At 38.7% G+C, this 18,707-nt stretch overlaps 2 protein-coding genes across 2 annotated transcripts; both read right to left on the minus strand.

Annotated features, from left to right (window-relative positions):
- Positions 1 to 2,916: 2,916 nt before the first annotated feature.
- Positions 2,917 to 7,035, minus strand: LOC109614830 (C-type lectin domain family 12 member B-like). Its single transcript, XM_034288754.1, has 7 exons — positions 6,952 to 7,035; positions 6,298 to 6,378; positions 6,085 to 6,189; positions 5,766 to 6,002; positions 5,477 to 5,637; positions 5,095 to 5,216; positions 2,917 to 3,017 (listed from the first exon to the last, which is right to left on the minus strand). The coding sequence occupies exons 1-6, from the start codon at positions 7,013 to 7,015 to the stop codon at positions 5,103 to 5,105; spliced, it is 762 nt and encodes a 253-aa protein (XP_034144645.1). The 5' UTR covers positions 7,016 to 7,035; the 3' UTR covers positions 2,917 to 3,017; positions 5,095 to 5,102.
- Positions 7,036 to 13,982: 6,947 nt separating this feature from the next.
- LOC109614832 (C-type lectin domain family 12 member B-like) lies at positions 13,983 to 17,080 on the minus strand. Its single transcript, XM_034288720.1, has 7 exons — positions 16,986 to 17,080; positions 15,888 to 15,968; positions 15,630 to 15,734; positions 15,311 to 15,547; positions 15,022 to 15,182; positions 14,623 to 14,750; positions 13,983 to 14,127 (listed from the first exon to the last, which is right to left on the minus strand). Exons 1-7 carry the CDS (start codon positions 17,044 to 17,046, stop codon positions 13,983 to 13,985), a joined length of 918 nt encoding a protein of 305 aa, XP_034144611.1. The 5' UTR covers positions 17,047 to 17,080.
- Positions 17,081 to 18,707: the final 1,627 nt, after the last annotated feature.

The following is an 18,707-nucleotide window of genomic DNA, read 5'->3' on the forward strand; positions in this document are numbered from 1 at the left end:
TCCCTGACCAGATTTCTTCTTGTCTTTTCATCAATTTTGGGGGGACGTCCAGTTCTTGGTAATGTCTCTGTTGTGCCAAATTTTCTCCACTTGATGATGACTGTCTTCACTTTCCATGGTATATCTAATGCTTTGGAAATTCTTTTGTACCCTTCTCCTGACTGATATTTTTCAACAATGAGATCCCTCTGATGCTTTGGAAGCTCTCTGCGGACCATGGCTTTTGCCCTGAAATGCCCACTAAGAAAATGTCAGGAAAACCTGTGATTAATCAGAGTCACTTTAAATGATGGCAGGTGTGTAATTACTTCTATTTAACATTTGAGTTTGAATGTGATTGGTTAATTCTGAACACAGCCACATCCCCAGTTATGAGAGTCTGTGCATACTTATGCAACCAGATTATTGTAAGGTTTTTATTTTTCATTTTTTCCCCTTAAATATTTCAGCTTGTTTTTCAATTGAATTGTTCACATTATAGGTCACATTAAAAGTGGAAAAGGTTCTGACATGATTTATCTTTGTCTCATTCTTTTACATCACAAGAACCTGGCATTTTGACAGGGGTGTGTAGACCTTTCATATCCACTGTATGTTGCATATGTGCATTGACCAGGGAAATGACAGAACCCTGTGTGTGTGTTTGTCAGGAAGGTAATTATCCACTCTATGAGTATAGGATTTACACATGTTTAGTTTTATCCAAACAGATGTGGTTGAATGGTGTTAAAGGCACTAGAGAAACCCACAAGCCTGGTATTTGCTTTTGGTTTTTCCAGATGGGAGTGTATAAGATGAAGTAATGTAGGGGCAGCATCATCTACACTTCAAATCTTCCTGTAGGCAAACAAGTTGATTTGCCAGGTTCTGGACCGTCTCTTGTAGTTGCAAAAGTACCAGATGTTGAGAACTCTTCATCACCACTGATGTAAGAGCTACAGGCCAGAAGTCATTGGGAAGTCTGGGTCTGCTCTTTGGAACAAGGCAGATGGTAGTGGTCTTCCACAGAGCTGAACTGTATGTTCCTCCAGGGACCAGTTGAAAAGTTCACAGAAGACAGGGGCCAGTTGTTTGTAGCAGGTTTTCAGCTTATTACTGATGTTATGGATATGATGCTTTGTTGAGTTTCTGTCTTTGGTGAAGTTAAGCCCATCAGTGCTAATGTTGCAGGGTTTACATTGGTTCTCTGTAGTCCCAAACAATGTTTTGAGGCCTCTCCCTGCATCACACATCAGTCCACATTGAAATGTATTTTCCACATTTTCTATAGACCATTTAGCTTCCTTAATTTGCTTACTTCATTCACCTTGAATCAAATTACACGAGATCTTGACACCTATGAATATGTACATTTGTTTCTACTGTAATGTTAATTTAATGTTTAACAAATATTATACCTTTCTTTGTGGGTATAATTGTCTCCTCAAATATCATCACATATCCTGAGAAAGCCTCCACAGCCTCATCAAGTGTGTTGTCACTGTTGTGAAAATCTAGGGTCCTAAAAATGCAGTCCTGAAACAGCAGCCTCTGGGTGGGTCGAATACTGCTTTCCCGTCATCCAATTTGTTAGGTGACACTGTCGTCGTGAATAATAAGGGTCCTAGAACAGTGGTCCTGAAACTGCAGCCACATGCTATTGGGAAAGACAGGCACCAACATCCACAACGATATTGCCCAACAAATTGGCCTTTTATGAAAATTGAGGGGGACTTATTTGGATTATTTTGGCCTGATTATTACTAGACTGGTCTCTGGAAGAATTTTACGAGTCCTCACAGTCCGAGACCGAGACAAGACAGAGTCTTGAGACCGGCCTCGAGTACTACAGCTCTGTGTGGTATACTTCGGATCATGAGCTGTTCCAAGCCTTCTTCATACTTTTTTCTTCCCATCATTCTAGCACAGGTTGATCTTGGTTTCATCTGTCCAAAGACTACAGTTCCAGAACTGGGCTGGCTTTTTAGAAAGTCTAATATGGCCTTTCTATTCTTGAGGCTTATGAATTGTTTGCACCTTGTAGTGAACCCTCTGTATTTGCTCTTGTGAAGTTTTCTATTCATAGTAGACTTGGATAATGATATGCCTACCTCTTGGAGAGTGTTCTTCACTTAACTGGATGTTGGGAAGGGGTTTTTCTTTACCATGGAAAGGATGCTACGATCATCAACCACTGTTGTCTTCCATGGACGTCTAGGCCTTTTTGTGTTGCAGAGCTCACCAGTGTGTTCTTTTTTTCTCAGAATAAACCAAACTTTTGATTTGGCCACTCCTAATGTTCCTGCCATCTCTGGGGTTAAATTACAGCTTAAGGATGGCAGCCTCTGGTGTTCACACCTCCTTTTATGGTTACCAATAGCTGTTACTAACATGTAATCAGCAGTATAATTATAGATGATAATCATGTACTTCAGTTCTCAGAGATGTTTTGTACATAAGCATTGCAGACAATATAGATGGAATTCATGCCATGAACCAATAACTGGAAGAAATGGGGAGATCAGGACATGGATTGGAGTTGAGGTGGATTCACCTCTGACAAGGTACTAGTAAATAATGTTTTTGGGGTGGAATCAATAGGAAAAAGGAAAAACTGTTCATTCAGTACATTCTGAAGTTCAATGGATCAATTTGTGGAATTCATCATTTAAACGTTGTTATTACAATGCAGAGATATGGACATAGCTTGTTACACGTGGTACATTTTCATTAGAAAATTATATTTGGTGTAAAAATTATATTTGGTGTATGTAAATTATGCAGAACATTTAATATGAACATTTATCTTCACAATAGTTCATTTTATCTATAATAAAACAACCAAAGGAAATGACCTGCTCAACATAATGTGAATTTTATGTAAATATTAAGTTTAATATGACCAGTTTAAGGCTGTACTCTCACAGATCCAAAGACTGTTCATCGTACAATCTGGAGTATTCCAAGCAGCCAGCGGGTTATTTGTTTGGATGGTTAACACACAAGTATTCTGAATCTGTGTAGAATTGATCCAAAACCTGTGAAATGAAATGCAATGGATGAACGGCTGATTGAAAGACATTATTCTATTGCATGTTGTCATACTCTCTACCTGTATAGTAATTTTATGTGAGTGCAATTTCATGGAAGTTGTTGATCACAATATCTACACAAGGCCAGTCTTGAGAGACGTTTGCCTAGGACCCAAAACATAGTGTTTAACCTTCCAGGCATGGTAGTAATGCTATGTAGCATATGCTTGCAACATCCCTTTTAACCTTATTCATATTGAAAATCACAGAGAAATGAATAGTATCCACAAGATTTTTTGAAGTAGACAAGCGACTTTTTGATTATACATACATTTGTGCTCAAAAGTTAGTACCATTTGTAAAGTGTACCATTCATGTTCCATTTGTAAAGAACATGAGTGAGCAGGCTAAACAAATGTCTTTCATTTAATATGGGATTCACATTCAACTGTAGGTCATAAAAGAATGGCAAAATCATAAAACAAAACATGGCAACAAAGAAAAAAATTAACAAACTGTGTATTGCCCCCTTTGGCATCAATGACAGCGTGGAGTCTTTTGTAATAGTTGTTTATAAGGCCCTGAATTTTTGCCCATTCGTCTTGGCAAAATGCCTCCAGCTCATCCAAAGTCTTTGGTCGTCTTGCATTAACTGCACGTTTGAGATCTCCCCAGAGTGGCTTGATGATATTAAGGTCAGGAGACTGTGATGGCCACTCCAGGACCTTCACCTTTTTCTTCTGTATCAACTTAGGGTCATTGCTGTGTTAGAAGGTTCAAGAACGTCCCATGCACAGCTTTTGTGCAGAAGAATGCAAATTGTCTGCCAGTATTTTCTGATAACATGCTGCATTCATCTTGCCATCGATTTTCACAAGATTCCTTATGCCTTTAGAGTTCACACACCCCCAGAACATCAGTGAGCCACCACCATGCTTCACAGTGGGGATGATATTCTGTTCACTGTAGGCCTTGTTGACCCCTCTCCAAACATGGTTGTGACCATAAAGCTCTATTTTGGTCTCATCACTCCAAATTACAGTGTGCCAGAAACTATGAGGTGTGTCAAGGTGTTGTCAGGCATATTGTAACCAGGCTTTTTTGTGGCATTGACGCAGTAAAGGCTTCTTTCTGGCAACTCAACCATGCAGCTCATTTTTGTTCAAGTATTGTTGTATTGCGCTCCTTGAAACAACCACACCGTCTTTTTCCAGAGCAGCCTGTACTTCTCCTGAGGTTACCTGTGGGTTTTTCTGTTTTGGCTGAAATCTTTCTTGGTCTACCTGACCTTTACTTGGTATCAAGAGATTTTCCACTTTTTAAGAAGTGATTGCACAGTACTGACTGCCATTTGCAAGGCTTTGGATATCTTTTTATATCCTTTCCCATCTTTTTAAAGTTCCATTACCTTGTTATGCAGGTCTTTCGACAGATCTTTTCTGCTCCCCATAGCTCAGTATCTAGCCTACTCAGGGCATCCACATGAGAGCTAAGAAACTCACTGACTATTTATACACAGACACTAATTGCAATTTAAAAGCCACAGGTGTGGGAAATTCACATTTAATTGCCATTTTCACCTGTGTGTCACCCTGTGTGTCTGTAACAAGGCCAAACATTCAAGGGTATGTAAACTTTTGATCAGGGCCGTTTGGGTGATTTCTGTTATTATTATGATTTAAAAATGAGCCAGACAAATTCTTAAATAAAGATTGCATGATCAATCATATTTTCAAAATCAATGCCAAAATCTCATAATTTCTGCCAAGGTATGCAAACTTATGGGCACATCAGTATTCCAGCATTTGCAGGGATCAAATTATGAAATCCATTGTTTATATCTTTTATGATTTAAAAATGAGCCAGACAAATTCTTAAATAAAGATTGCATGATCAATCATATTTTCAAAATCAATGCCAAAATCTCATAATTTCTGCCAAGGTATGCAAACTTATGGGCACATCAGTATTCCAGCATTTGCAGGGATCAAATAATGAAATCCATTGTTTATATCTGATTGTATTTGACAAATTATTTGACTTTTGGATTGTGTTATCATTGATTAAAATGTTTTGGGCCTACCCCAGACTCTAAACACTTCCATCAACCCACATCCATGACTGATTGTTAGCTTGGTAAGACAAGCCAATCCAGTACCCATGAAATACATCATAGTAGGATTGTGTTTGGTTGGAAATAAATTCCTAAAAGAGAAAAGACAAAAAGGTGAAGGGTCTGGAAAGGCCTTATGAACCAGGATCACATGTATGTTGAAAACCGTATGTAAAGGCATCCTGTAATCCAATCAATGTAACCAGGTCAAATGAAAAAACACAACAGGAAGTAGCAGTGTTAACTCTTTCAGCTAGGACTGGTTTACCTTGAGATAGGCCAATCTATTTCCTATTGGGTTTTTCTGGCATGTTGATGAATCTGTCACTCAAAATGTTAAACTGTATCTCACCTGTTCAGGTTGACTGCTAATAACAACCAAATCTGATTCTCTTTTTTTACAATCCTCTCTGCTTTCAGTCCAGGTCTTCCAAGGTGCATCAGGGAATAAAATCAGGTAACAACTAGATTGGAATAACATCCAACCAACTTTACATGGGTTGCACTTTGTCACTGCAACAGTAGAACATTATAGTATTAAAGCCAGATCACAATATAAACAATGTTACTATTTATAGGCTACATACTTAAAATGTCATATCTAATAAGTACATTATTTTAAGGTACAAAATATGTCTTACCATTTCCATTTGTTTTGGAACAATATTGATTGACAGGAAAATCATTAAGCTGATATATGACCTGAAGATTTGTCTTCAGTCTGTCCCTTTCTTGTGTCAACTCTTCTTTCTCAGAAATTAAATCTTGGTTTGCAGTGCTAATATTGCTATTATTACTTTGCAAAGTATGATTGGCTGTACTCAGGTTCCTGTTGAGATTCATCAGATACTGATTGTGCTCTGAGAGTTCAATGTTGACTGGAGGAAAAGAAGAAAATGCTCTATGATTTCAACTTGCATTGTTCTAAATCACACATGACTTAATGATCTACGTACTCACAGACACAGAGGCCTACGATGGCTGAAACCAAGAGGACACAAAGAACCCCCAGACACACTGCCATACCATGACAGGGCTGAGAGTGGGGCACAGGGCTGTTGTCCACTAGGATTAGGGGAGAAACAAGTATTACAAATACAGTAACTATGTCAGCATACAGTAAGGTTACATTTACATAATGTTAATGAACAGTATGCAAATATCATAACGTACCTCCTATGGCAGGACTTTGATGAGTGAATGAACTTCCCTCAGCCTTTATCGCAGCATATACTGTCTCTTCCTCTTTTTTCTCTGGGAATGGGCACGTTTCACTCAAATATTAACAATGTTATTTGTCACAAAGAAGTATTTAATCGTAACATAAGGCCACAGTACATTTTCTATCACAAATCACATTTTGTTTTTAATATTATTCAGGATGTACGCTGACAAAAAAATGCTAACTCCCGAAAAGAGTATAGTGTTGAAATTATTTGATTGTGCAAACCTACAATTTCAAATAACCTGACATTGAAGGAATTACATAAATATATAACTGAATTGTAAACAGCGATTACGCTCAGTATTTTAAATATCAGCAGTCTTATTCCTTTCAATATCAATCACAGTTTGTGAATTTGTTGTTTATGCCATTTTTTGGCATCTGCTCATGAGACCAAAACATAGCACCTGCAATTTATATGTTGCATTACATTTATGTTCAGTACAGCTGACATAACATCCAAACTTGCTTTTATCATCCCTGAATATTTACAAAAACAAATATGATTAAAATTAAATATTTGAGTGCAGTGAAGAAGTGCTTGCATAGACATGAAAATAAAATGACAAATATGAATGCAAACAAAAGAAGACAATACTCACCATTCTGTAAAGAAACAATGGGATCTTTGAAAACCACTGTTGAATAATTCAACGCTTCTTCCATCCGTTAGACTTCTGTTTAATAGTGTTTAGAGAGGAATTACATCTGAAATGTAATGTCTTATGTAGATTTTTCTTCTGTTGATCCTATATACCTGTTACACCTGTATTGATACTACTTTTATTATGGTTTGTGACAATGTCACAAACAGGAATTTCACTGAATGGACACGTGACTGAGAGGAGGTCGATATTATGACATGTCAGGAAACAACGTCTCATTCTGTCATTCTCTCCTCACTTAATGTAGTCAACTACTTTTAAAAAACAGCTCACTACATCAAACTGCCTTTTGTAAGTTAAAGATAGGAAAAAGATACAATGAAGTGCTTTGTTTGGGGATGTTTGTTTGATTAGTCTTTAGTGTGCTGTTTCAGTAGCTTCACTGAAACATTTACAAATAATTATTATAATTTACAGGTGGAGATTTGAATCTGGGTGTCTGTCAATGACAGTCTGTCACCACTCACTAGTTGTCACGCTAATGAAGGCAAGCAGCCTCACAGCACATCCTCACTCACACAGGCTTGGAGACAGTAAAATAGATCAATCAATCAATCCAAATTTATTTATAAAGCGCTTTTTACAACAGCAGTTGTCACAAAGTGCTTTACAGAGACACCCGGCCTTAAACCCCAAGGAGCAAACAACAGTAGTGTTGAATTTCAGTGGCTAGGAAAAACTCCCTAAGAAGGTCGAATTTTAGGAAGAAACCTAGAGAGGACCCAGGCTCAGAGGGGTGACCAGTCCTCTTCTGGCTGTGCCGGGTTGGATATTAAGAGTCCAATTGGAATAATAAATAAATTTCTCTTGGCTAAATCCAGAGTATATTTGATTTTAGACTAGGTCAGAAGTATGACCAGGTGGACAAGGACAGGAACAGCAACGGTCCCCCCAAACCAGGTAATCCGCAGTGGATCTTGGACCTGGTTGCCTTATTGTCTCATTACACTCTAGTGTTTTCCCAACTAGCTAGCTGCTGTACATTGACACAACTGCTGGGGAAAAGTGTACATCATACATGCAAATCTTTCCAGGAACATTATAAAGGAACATCTGTTCCTAACACAAGGTAATAGTACTGGAATTATTAACATACTGAATATTGACTGCATAAATGTCTTCATACTAATACATTTTAAATTGTTTAAATACAGATTTTTTTATTTCAAGTAATTTACCACAACACTGGTTCTTTGAACTTTAAACTGTGTTTAGTTAATGCTTCTATTTCGCTCTTAATTGAGCTTAGTCTATACGTTTAATTCTATTTTACTCTTAATTGAGCGTAGTCTATACGTTTAATTCTATTTTACTCTTAATTGAGGGTAGTCAATAAGTTTAATTCAAATTTTGCTCTTTATTGAGGGTAGTCTATAAGTTTAATTCTATTTTACTCTTAATTGATGGCTCCAGGTAGCTGGTGAATGAAAATTTGGTTCTAAAGAGAGCCAAAGTTTAGATGGTGTCCTTAGCCAACAAACTTCCTGATTTGCTTGACCTTGGCTATCAAGCTTCAGAAAATGTACAACAAATTCTAGATTGATATACAGTACTGAGTGCACACATTTTCATTCAGGTCCTCCACTGGTTCCCCCATCAAATGTGAAGAGACGAGTCCTCTGTTAAATAGTTAATCAAGTTTGTCTGACTTTAACTTTGTCAGAAGTGCTTGGTAACCATGTGATAATCGTTTCACATCCATGAATTGGCCATATGAACACAAATGATGTGCCACTCTTTTCATTAGAATGCCTAGATCTAAGCTAAAGTCAGCCGTAAGATTATTGTTATTACCTTTCTGGATATGTGTGGAAATGTAGGGTACACACTCGGTGGACACTTGGTGGCATTTTAACTTTTCCTATCACGCAGGCTGTGTTAGCCCTAGATACACAAACGTAGTACCATTATCTTCATTAGAATGCCTAGATCTAAGCAATAGTCAGCCGTATGGTTCTAGGGATTACTTTTCTGGATATTCATAGAAATGTAGCCTACATTTTGCGCTTCGGTTGGCGACCATTTTGTGGACCCCAAAGGAATACAAACTACATACGGATCGCTTTGTTGGAGTTGTCTGGATATTAGGTAAGTACGATTGTAGTTATTACAGTTCAATAAATGAACACAAACTATGTACCAATCGCTTCGTTTGAATACCTAGATATTAGCAAAATTGAGCTGTATGATTCTAGATATAACTTTTTTATGGAGATTTGCACTCTGCGGTCAGTCAGTTTTGGAACACCTCTCCCCTCCCCTCTCAGGCAGTGATTCCCATAGGAAGACAAACAGAACGCTTCACGACTATGTGTAGATATAATCCCACCGAAACACAACGATTTTATCGATACGTTTATTCGATTGTTTATGCAAATGTATGCTAATGTGCAAAATCCGCGTATCCGCGGATTGAGACTCTGGGGGTTATTGATGCTATTTATGGCCCAGTTCTGGTGACCTTGCTGAGTTACTGGCTGACATGTGGTTATACTTTGGGTCGTTTCTGTCTGACTTCAAGGCAGTCGCAGGTGGGCCACTGTAGAGCCAGAAATCCAAGATCTTATCTGGGGGCCAGATAAGAGTGGCATATGTGGACCACAGATTTTGCTATCTGAGGAACATCATTGTTGTCAATATTGGTTTGTGGTTTATGGTTAGATGAAAACAATGCAAACGATGTTCCTCAGGCCCATCTAGAGGTGTTGGAAATGTTGGAGGTGTTGGAGTAGGAGGCACTGGAAGACCAGATTGATGGTCTCCTGATAAAAAGCAGGGGTTTTCTAAAGGTACAAGTCACATCTAAATTGCAACACTATTATAACGTTGATGCATGGAGATAAGACGTGCAGGGAGAACAGAAGACTATTAATGAAAAGAACTAACACATTACAAAGCAAAAACTAAATCACAAGACAAAACAGAACAACATTACATTTGGGCTTAACCCAAACAACGACCAACAGGAAAAACTAGGGAGGAGGAACTAACAGGGAGAGTGATGAGGAAGACAGGCGAGGGCAATAACAATAATGAACAGGTGTCCATGCTTTATATGAAGGAGAGATGGGGTTAAATCTCACTGGTACAACGAGACTGCCGTGCCAGGATGTGACGACAATACTATAGACATGTTGGTCCAAATACTTTGTAGGATACCCATTTCTGATTGGAGGATCATAGACTGTACAGGGCTGTATAATCATTGACCGCCTCTGTCATAGAAGACTGTTAACCTTAATTACTGTAGTGCATGTAGTGCATGTAACATTGACTGAAGTCTCACCTGACTTTCTGGGTTAAGGATTTTGGACAGAATCTAATAAAACGTTGTGTACCTGTGTAATATGTAGAAATTACTGCTGTGGTGCATAAAACACCCCAAATAGTGTCTTTAACTAGATTTTCTTTTTAACAAACACTTCAGGTGTGGCCTTCAGTGATCCAGCAGTCCAAGCCATTCCCTCTGGTGAATACAGTGAGGGGAAAAATGATTTGATTACCTGATGATTTGTACATTTGCCAACTGACAAAGAAATGATCAGTCTATCATTTAAATGGCAGGTTTATTTGATCAGATCAGTGAGAGTCAGAATAACAACAAAAAAATCCAGAAAAACGCATGTCAAAAATGTTATAAATTGATTTGCATTTTAATGAGTGAAATAAGTATTAGACCCCTCTGCAAAACATGACTTGGTGGCAAAACCCTTGTTGGCAATCACAGAGGTCAGACGTTTCTTGTAGTTGGCCACCAGGTTTGCACACATCTCAGTAGGAATTTTGTCCCACTCCTCTTTGCAGATCTTCTCCAAGTCATTAAGGTTTCGAGGCGTTTGGCAACTCAAAACTTCAGCTCCCTCCACAGATTTTCTATGGGATTAATGTCTGAAGACTGGCTAGGCCACTCCAGGACTTTAATGAGCTTCTTCTTGAGCCACTCCTTTGTAGACTTGGCCATGTGTTTTGGGTCATTGTCATGCTTGAATACCCATCCACAACCCATTTTCAATGCCCTGGCTGGGGGAAGGAGGTTCTCACCCAAGATTTGTCGGTACATGGCCCCATCTATCATCCCTATGATGCGGTGAAGTTGTCCTGTCCCCTTAGCAGAAAAACACCCCCAAAAGCATAATGTTTCCACCTTCATGTTTGACGGTGGGGATGGTATTCTTGGGGTCATAGGCAGCATTCCTTCTCCTCCAAACACGGCAAGTTGAGTTGATGCCAAAGAGCTCGACTTTGGTCTCATCTGACCACAACACCTACACAAAGTTCTCCTCTGAATCATTCACATGTTCATTGGCAAACTTCAGACAGGCCTGTACATGTGCTTTCTTGAGCAGGGGGACCTTGCGGGCGTTTCAGGATTTCAGTCCTTCATGGTGTAATGTGTTACCAATTGTTTTCTTGGTGACTATGGTCCCAGCTGCCTTGAGATCATTGACAAGATCCTCCAGTGTTGTTCTGGGCTGATTCCTCACTGTTCCCATGATCATTGCAACTCCACGAGGTGATATCATTCATGGAGCCTAAGACAGAGTGAAATTGACAGTTATTTTGTGTTTCTTTCATTTGCGAATAATTTCACCTACTGTTGTCACCTTCTCACCAAGCTGCTAGGCGATGGTCTTGTAGCCCATTCCAGCCTTGTGTAGGTCTACAATTTTGTCCCTGACATCCTTGGACAGCTCTTTGGGGTTTGCCATGGTGGAGAGTTTGGAATCTGATTGATTGATTGCTTCTGTGGACAGGTGTCTTTTATACAGGTAACAAACTGAGATTAGGAGCACTTCCCTTTAAAAGTGTGCTCCTAATCTCAGCTCATTACCTGTATAAAAGACACCTGGGAACCAGAAATCTGTCTGATTGCAGAGGGGTTAAATACTTATTTCTTTCATTAAAATGCAAATCAATTTATAAAATTTTTGACATGTGTTTTTCTGGAGTTTTTGTTGTTATTCTGTCTCTCACTGTTCAAATAAACCTACCATTAAAATTATAGACTGATCATTGTTGTGGAAAATTGTTCCCCTTTTTCCCGCCAACATTTTCAAACAACTCAGGAGTTTGTGAATTCAATAGTAGACTTTATTAAGGTAATAAAGCTGTGCTGATCTGCAGAGCAACCAACCCATGTTGGTCTGCAAAACAACTGACTGCCAAACTTCGGAAACACACTTTTATTGGTTATACAATGATATTAGCTCCTCCCATTATGCTAATTTATGGATGGATCCTTCTCCAATCTTCCACCAACCCTCTATGATCCGCCCCCCAAACCACTGTTGGTGGCATGATGGTGACGTGATTTCTCTCATTCTCCCAAGATTTTGCCAAGAGAGTCAAGGACAAGCTACAGGTCCTTCTGTCCTAAATATTTGATAACAACAACCACTCATTGCACTGACCATGGGAACCGTAGTTGAGCCAGAGCAAGAGTACAGTTCATCACTCTCTCTTAACAATTGGACTGTTTGGGTTAATAATATGAGCCCTGGTTAAATGTTTTATCAATTAACACTCAATTAATATACAAGTAATCACATGAGATGTTCTGTCTACTCTTCACCAGGTTAATGTGAAATAACAACATTTTATGAAAATATCCCTACATAATTTCTTTGTCAGTGGGCAAACATACAAAATCATCAGGGGATTAAATAATTGTTTCCTTCACTGTATACTATGATCAATGTTGAAATAAACCATGATAGATATTGGGCATGAAAAGTAGCTGAATTACACAATGTATGAGAGTATTAACAATCTCTGTATGAAGGAGACTAGGTAGGAAATGTGATGCCCCATTTCTGATGGGCTGCACACATCCTGTCCATATCCCCTGATAGGAGTTTTCCATGTGATTGTCATAGACTCTATGAATAGACCCATGGACCATAGGTTGGAACATACCATTGTGAGGAAGCCTGTCTTTACCTGATGATACGCATGTATTTTAGTTCTATTTTAGTATTTTAGTAAATTTTCTTGTTAGAGGAGTGGTTCGTTATCTTGTGCTATATGAGATACCAACACAACCTGATAAGCTGTGGAGCCAAGAAACTTAAGAAGGGACACTAATAGGCCATGTGAGGTTAGGATATAAAATACAAGTAACCTGAGATAAAAGAAAAATAGGAAACACATGAAAAACAAGCAGTAGAGGACTGTGGGTTTAATTACACTTGCTTTATACCTTTAAAAAGAAACATAAATCTGAGTATGAAAAAGGACTTCTGAGCCCAGTCAATCATTTTTAATGGTGTTATATTCAGTATGTATATTTACTGTTTATTTTCAGTAAGTATACTGAAGCACACTAATAAGAAGAAGCTCACTAGTAAGGAGAAAGCAGCTTGGAATAGCTTTGTCACAGTGGTTTGGGGCTTCCTGGGCAATCACATGGCTAAAAACTGTGTGGGGCTTTTAGTGGGGCCATTTTCTATACTTTTTAATCAATTATGAAATAACACTTACTACCCAAAATTATAAACGCAACACTTTTGTTTTTGCCCCCATTTATCATGAGCTGAACTCAAATATCTAAGACTTTCTCCTCTTTCTCTAAAATATTGTTCACAAATTTGTCTAAATCTGAGATAGTGAGCAGTTCTCCTTTGCAGAGATAATCCATCCACCTCACAGGTGTGGCATATCAAGATGCTGATTAGACAGCATGATTATTGCACAGGTGTGCCTTAGGTTGGCCACAATAAAAGGCCTCTAAAATGTGCAGTTTCACTGTATTGGGGGGGTCCGGAGAGGTCCACAATAATCATGGTGTTCATTGTCCGTAACACACATTTTCATGAGAAAAAGAAAACAGGAAAATTGAATAGTTGGATTTCAGAAATTATGCTAAAAAAGGCTATATGAACATTTATCTTTACAATGGTTAATCTTATCTATAGTAAAACCAGCCAAATAAAAGGGTCGCTCAATTTAGCCTGAATTAAGTGTAATGTTTAATATGACCAGTTTAAGGCTGTACTCTTACAGATCCAACGGTTCTGCATAAAGCACCCTGGAGTGTTCCAGTTAGCCAACATTTTATTTATTGGGATGATAAACACACAAGAATTCAGATTCTTTGCAGTAGTGTTCCAAAACCTGTGAAATGAAATGCAATGGATGAATGTCTGAATGAAAGAAATGATTAAAGTCAGATTATATCTATTGCATGTTGTCATAATATCTACCTGTATAGTAATTTTATGTGAGTGCAGTTTCATGGAAGTTGCTGATCACAATATCTACACAATGACAGCCTTGAGAGACGTTTGTCTAGGTCCCACAAGATTATAGTGTTGACTGTGGTAACCCCCGCCCCCAACCTCAGCTGTTCCTATATCCTTCCAGGCATTGTGGTAATTCTAAGTAGCAAATGCTTGCAACACACCTTTTAACTTTCTTCATATTGACAATCAGAGAGAAATTAATAGTATAATCAGGTTTTTCTGAAATAGACAATGGACTTTTTGGTACTTTTCCAGCATTTGCAGAGTTTACATTCTGAAATGCAATGTGTACTTCTGATAGAATCTGCTTAATTAATTAATTGACTTTTGGATTGTGTCATCATTGATTAAAATGTTTTGGGCCTACCCTTTATCCAGACCCTGAACACTTCCATCAACCCACATCCATGATTGATTGTTAGCTTGGTAAGACAAGCCAATCCAGTACCCATGATATTTATCAAAGTAGTATTTTGTTTGGTTGGAAATAAATTCCTGAAAAAGAAAAGACAAAAAGGTGAAGGGTCTGGAAAGGCCTTATGAAAGGATCACATGTATGTTGAAAACCATATGTTAAGGCTTCCTCTAATCCAATCAATGTAACCAGGTCAAATGAAAAAACACAACAGGAAGTAGCAGTGTTAACTCTTTCAGCTAGGACTGGTTTACCTTGAGATAAGCCAATCACATTCTTTAATCTATTTCCTATTGGGTTTTTCTGGCATGTTGATGAATCTGTCACTCAAAATGTTAAACTGTATCTCACCTGTTCAGGTTGACTGCTAATAACAACCAAATCTGATTCTCTTTTTTTACAATCCTCTCTGCTTTCAGTCCAGGTCTTCCCAGGTGCATCAGGGAATAAAATCAGGTAACAACTAGATTGGAATAACATCCAACCAACTTTACATGGGTTGCACTTTGTCACTGCAACAGTAGAACATTATAGTATTAAAGCCAGATCACAATATAAACAATGTTACTATTTATAGGCTATATACTTAAAATGTCATATCTAATTAGTACAGTATTTTAAGGTACAAAATATGGCTTACCATTTCCATTTGTTTTGGAACAATATTGATTGACAGGAAAATCATGAAGCTGATATATGACCTGAAGATTTGTCTTCAGTCTGTCTCTTTCTTGTGTCAACTCTTCTTTGTCAGACATTAAATTTTGGTTTGCAGTGCTAATATTTCTATTATAACTTTGCAAAATATGATTGGCTGTACTCAGGTTCCTGTTGAGATTCATCAGATACTGATTGTGCTCTGAGAGTTCAGTGCTGACTGGAGGAAAAGAAGAAAATGCTCTATGATTTCAACTTGCATTGTTCTAAATCACACATGACTTAATGATCTACGTACTCACAGACACTGAGGCCTACGATGGCTGAAACCAAGAGGACACAAAGAACCCCCAGACACACTGCCACACCATGACAGGGCTGAGAGTGGGGCGCAGGGCTGTTGTCCACTAGGATTAGGGGAGAAACAAGTAATATAAATATAGTCACTTTATCAGCTTAAGGATACATTGTAATGGTAAAAAGCATTAAGCAAGTATTTGATGACAATACTGAATTTGAACAATATATGGTGATTTCCATGAGTTCCTCTCACAACTTACTTCCTGTGGCAGGACTTTGTTGAGTGGGTGAATTGCCCTCAGCCTTTACTGAATCATCCACTGTTTTTTTCTCTTTGTTCTCTGTGGAAAGGAGGAGATGTATGCAATAAAATATATATAAAAAAAAATATTCTGTGAAATGTCATTAATGTCACTAGGAGATACTAAACGTAATACATTGAAATCAATGTGATTCAGCAGGTAGATTAGCCAAAAATATAAACACACAGTACTCCTAATGGAGTCTCCACCTGACCTGACGCCTTGTCGTGCTCCGGGGGCGGAGGCAGACAAGGCATCGGCCTAGTGGAGCCCTCTTGGCATCTCTGCCTGTTTACGTTTAATGATCCCCAATTGACGGCAGCTGCTCCCTATTGCCTCTGACTGGGAATTTAAGTTGTACTTTTGTCGGTCTTGTATGCATCAGTTGCGGTTCGACTTTCCTTTCGTTGTTTTTGGTTCAGTTGTAAGCCATGAAGGAAAACATTAACAGGATGATTCCCTTAAACCCTGCCCCTGTGTCCTGCCTCCGTCTCGACTGTGACAACTAAAGTTTGTTATGACGGCAAACTACCATCAGACCCTCAGTCAGACCTTCAGTCAGTCCATCATTCATTCAGACCATCAGTCAGACCATCATTCATTCAGACCATCAGTCAGACCATCATTCATTCAGACCATCAGTCAGACCATCATTCATTCAGACCATCAGTCAGTCCACCAGTCAGTCAGACCATCAGTCAGACCCTAGTGGGGATGATGAACCTCCAGATGGAAATGTTTCTGAGAGTGCTTGCCGAATTTTGCTTTCTAAAATACTCCTTATCTTCACTATGTTTTTTCAGCTCATGAGACCCAAACATAGGACCTTTACAAGAACTTTACAAGTTGCGTTTGTATTTATTGTATTTATACGTATTCAGTACAGTTTCCATAACAGGCAAGCTTGCCATAACCACCTTATATTTTTATATTCATAAAAATACAGTTTAAATAAAAACTAATTTAGTTTTTATCCTGGTAGTGGAAAAAAAAAACTTAATTTATAGATATGAACTAAAACAGAATGATAGGAATGAGAAAGCTTCCAATACTCACCATTCTGCAAAGAAACAATGTGTTTATTGCAAACAACATTTTCATACAGCTCTTCTTCCATCCTTTAGATGTCTGGTCAACAGTGTGGATTGAGATCCCAGGGAAGTGACAACCCTCTGATGGGTAATGGTTTATGCTGAATGAGGATGGTAACTCATGTAGATGATTTATTTTGATCGTACACCTGATACACCTGTAGTAGTACTTCTGCTTTCATTACAGTTTGCATTAATATCACAGACAACAATTTTGTTAAACTGACATGTGACTGAAAGGATATATGTATTATGAGTCTTTTAGTCACTTGTTTTCTCTTCACCTTTTTAATGTAGCCAACTAGTTATTAAATGACCTCATAAGAACTGTCTTATGAAAGTCTAAGTGAAAATATAGGACTAGTGTAAAAATCAGGGTATTTTGTTCGGGTTGTTTTTTGTTTACTATTTAGTTGTTTATTAAGTTAATATAGTTAGCTTAAATACAACATAGCTGATTCATGCCAAATTGCACAAAATAATGCCTAGGTAGATATTTAATAGAAAATCTGCCGTTTACAGCTATAATAATTATTTACAACATTAACAATGTCTACATTGTATTTCTGATCAATTTATGTTATTTTAACAGATTCTTTTTTTGACCTTTTCAAGTGACCTCGAACTTTTGAACAGTAGTGTTTATGCCAGCCATCTATAACACCAAATGTACTGGTTGTATTTCATCACCAAAACGTAATGGCTGAATCGCTGATCTTGTGGTAAAAGATGTTAACAAACCAAATAAAAGCAAAATCAGTTGATTGATTAAATGAGTTTTGAAACATACTTCTGATAATACTACAAAAGATACAAAAAAAGAACTTTAAGGGGTTGTTGTAAATTTCAAAAACTTTCACCAGAGGGGAGTATTTCGTTCAAAGTGGACCTAGAACACAGTATAGAACATCTGACAGACACGCCTCCATTTTTTCTTTCATGTGGGCGGGCCACTCTGGTCTACTTAGTGCAAAGTGAATAAGATGTTTCCAGCAGTGCTAGAGTTAAACCCCAAATTACATCATTGCTTCCTCCCACCTTCCTCTCCTCTACCCTCTCTATCCCTCCTCCCCTCTCTCCCCCTCTGCCCTCCCTCTGCCCTCCCTCTGCATTGATTCCACTATGAAAGGAGAGTGTGTCACCAGTCGTCATACTACAGAAGGATTGAAGCCTCACGGCACATACTGAAGTCACACAGGCTTGGAGAGAGAAACTGAATCAGCACTTCACGTCACACACTGACAGACAGACTGCTCGCTTCAGAGAGAGACTCTTTACTTAACCAGCATCTCTTAATTTTCTCAACACCTCTTGAGATGCAGCGCCATAGTATCCAAAATCATCCCAGCCACCGGAAAGATGAGAAGCTTGATATGCTGAACCTCAACCAGCGCCTGGAGACCTACTTGGGCCGCGTGAGGCTGCTAGAGGAGGAGAATGAGCTGCTACGCCGGGAGATCCAGAACCTGAAAGGCAGCAGCCAGGGGGGCCAGATGGGTCTGGATGGCAACTTGAGGCTGGCCAGGCAGGAAGTACACGAAGCCTGGAGGGAGAAGGACCGGGTAGAGCTGGAGCTAGGGAGCCTGGGTGAGGAGCTCCAAACCCTGGGGCTGCAGAGGCAGTGGGTGGCTGATGCCCATGGGGAGGTGAAGAAGAAGTTGGAGGAGAGCAGGAAGCAGGTGGAAGA

Source organism: Esox lucius, chromosome 20, assembly GCF_011004845.1.
Source record: "Esox lucius isolate fEsoLuc1 chromosome 20, fEsoLuc1.pri, whole genome shotgun sequence".
Classification (NCBI taxonomy): domain Eukaryota; kingdom Metazoa; phylum Chordata; class Actinopteri; order Esociformes; family Esocidae; genus Esox; species Esox lucius.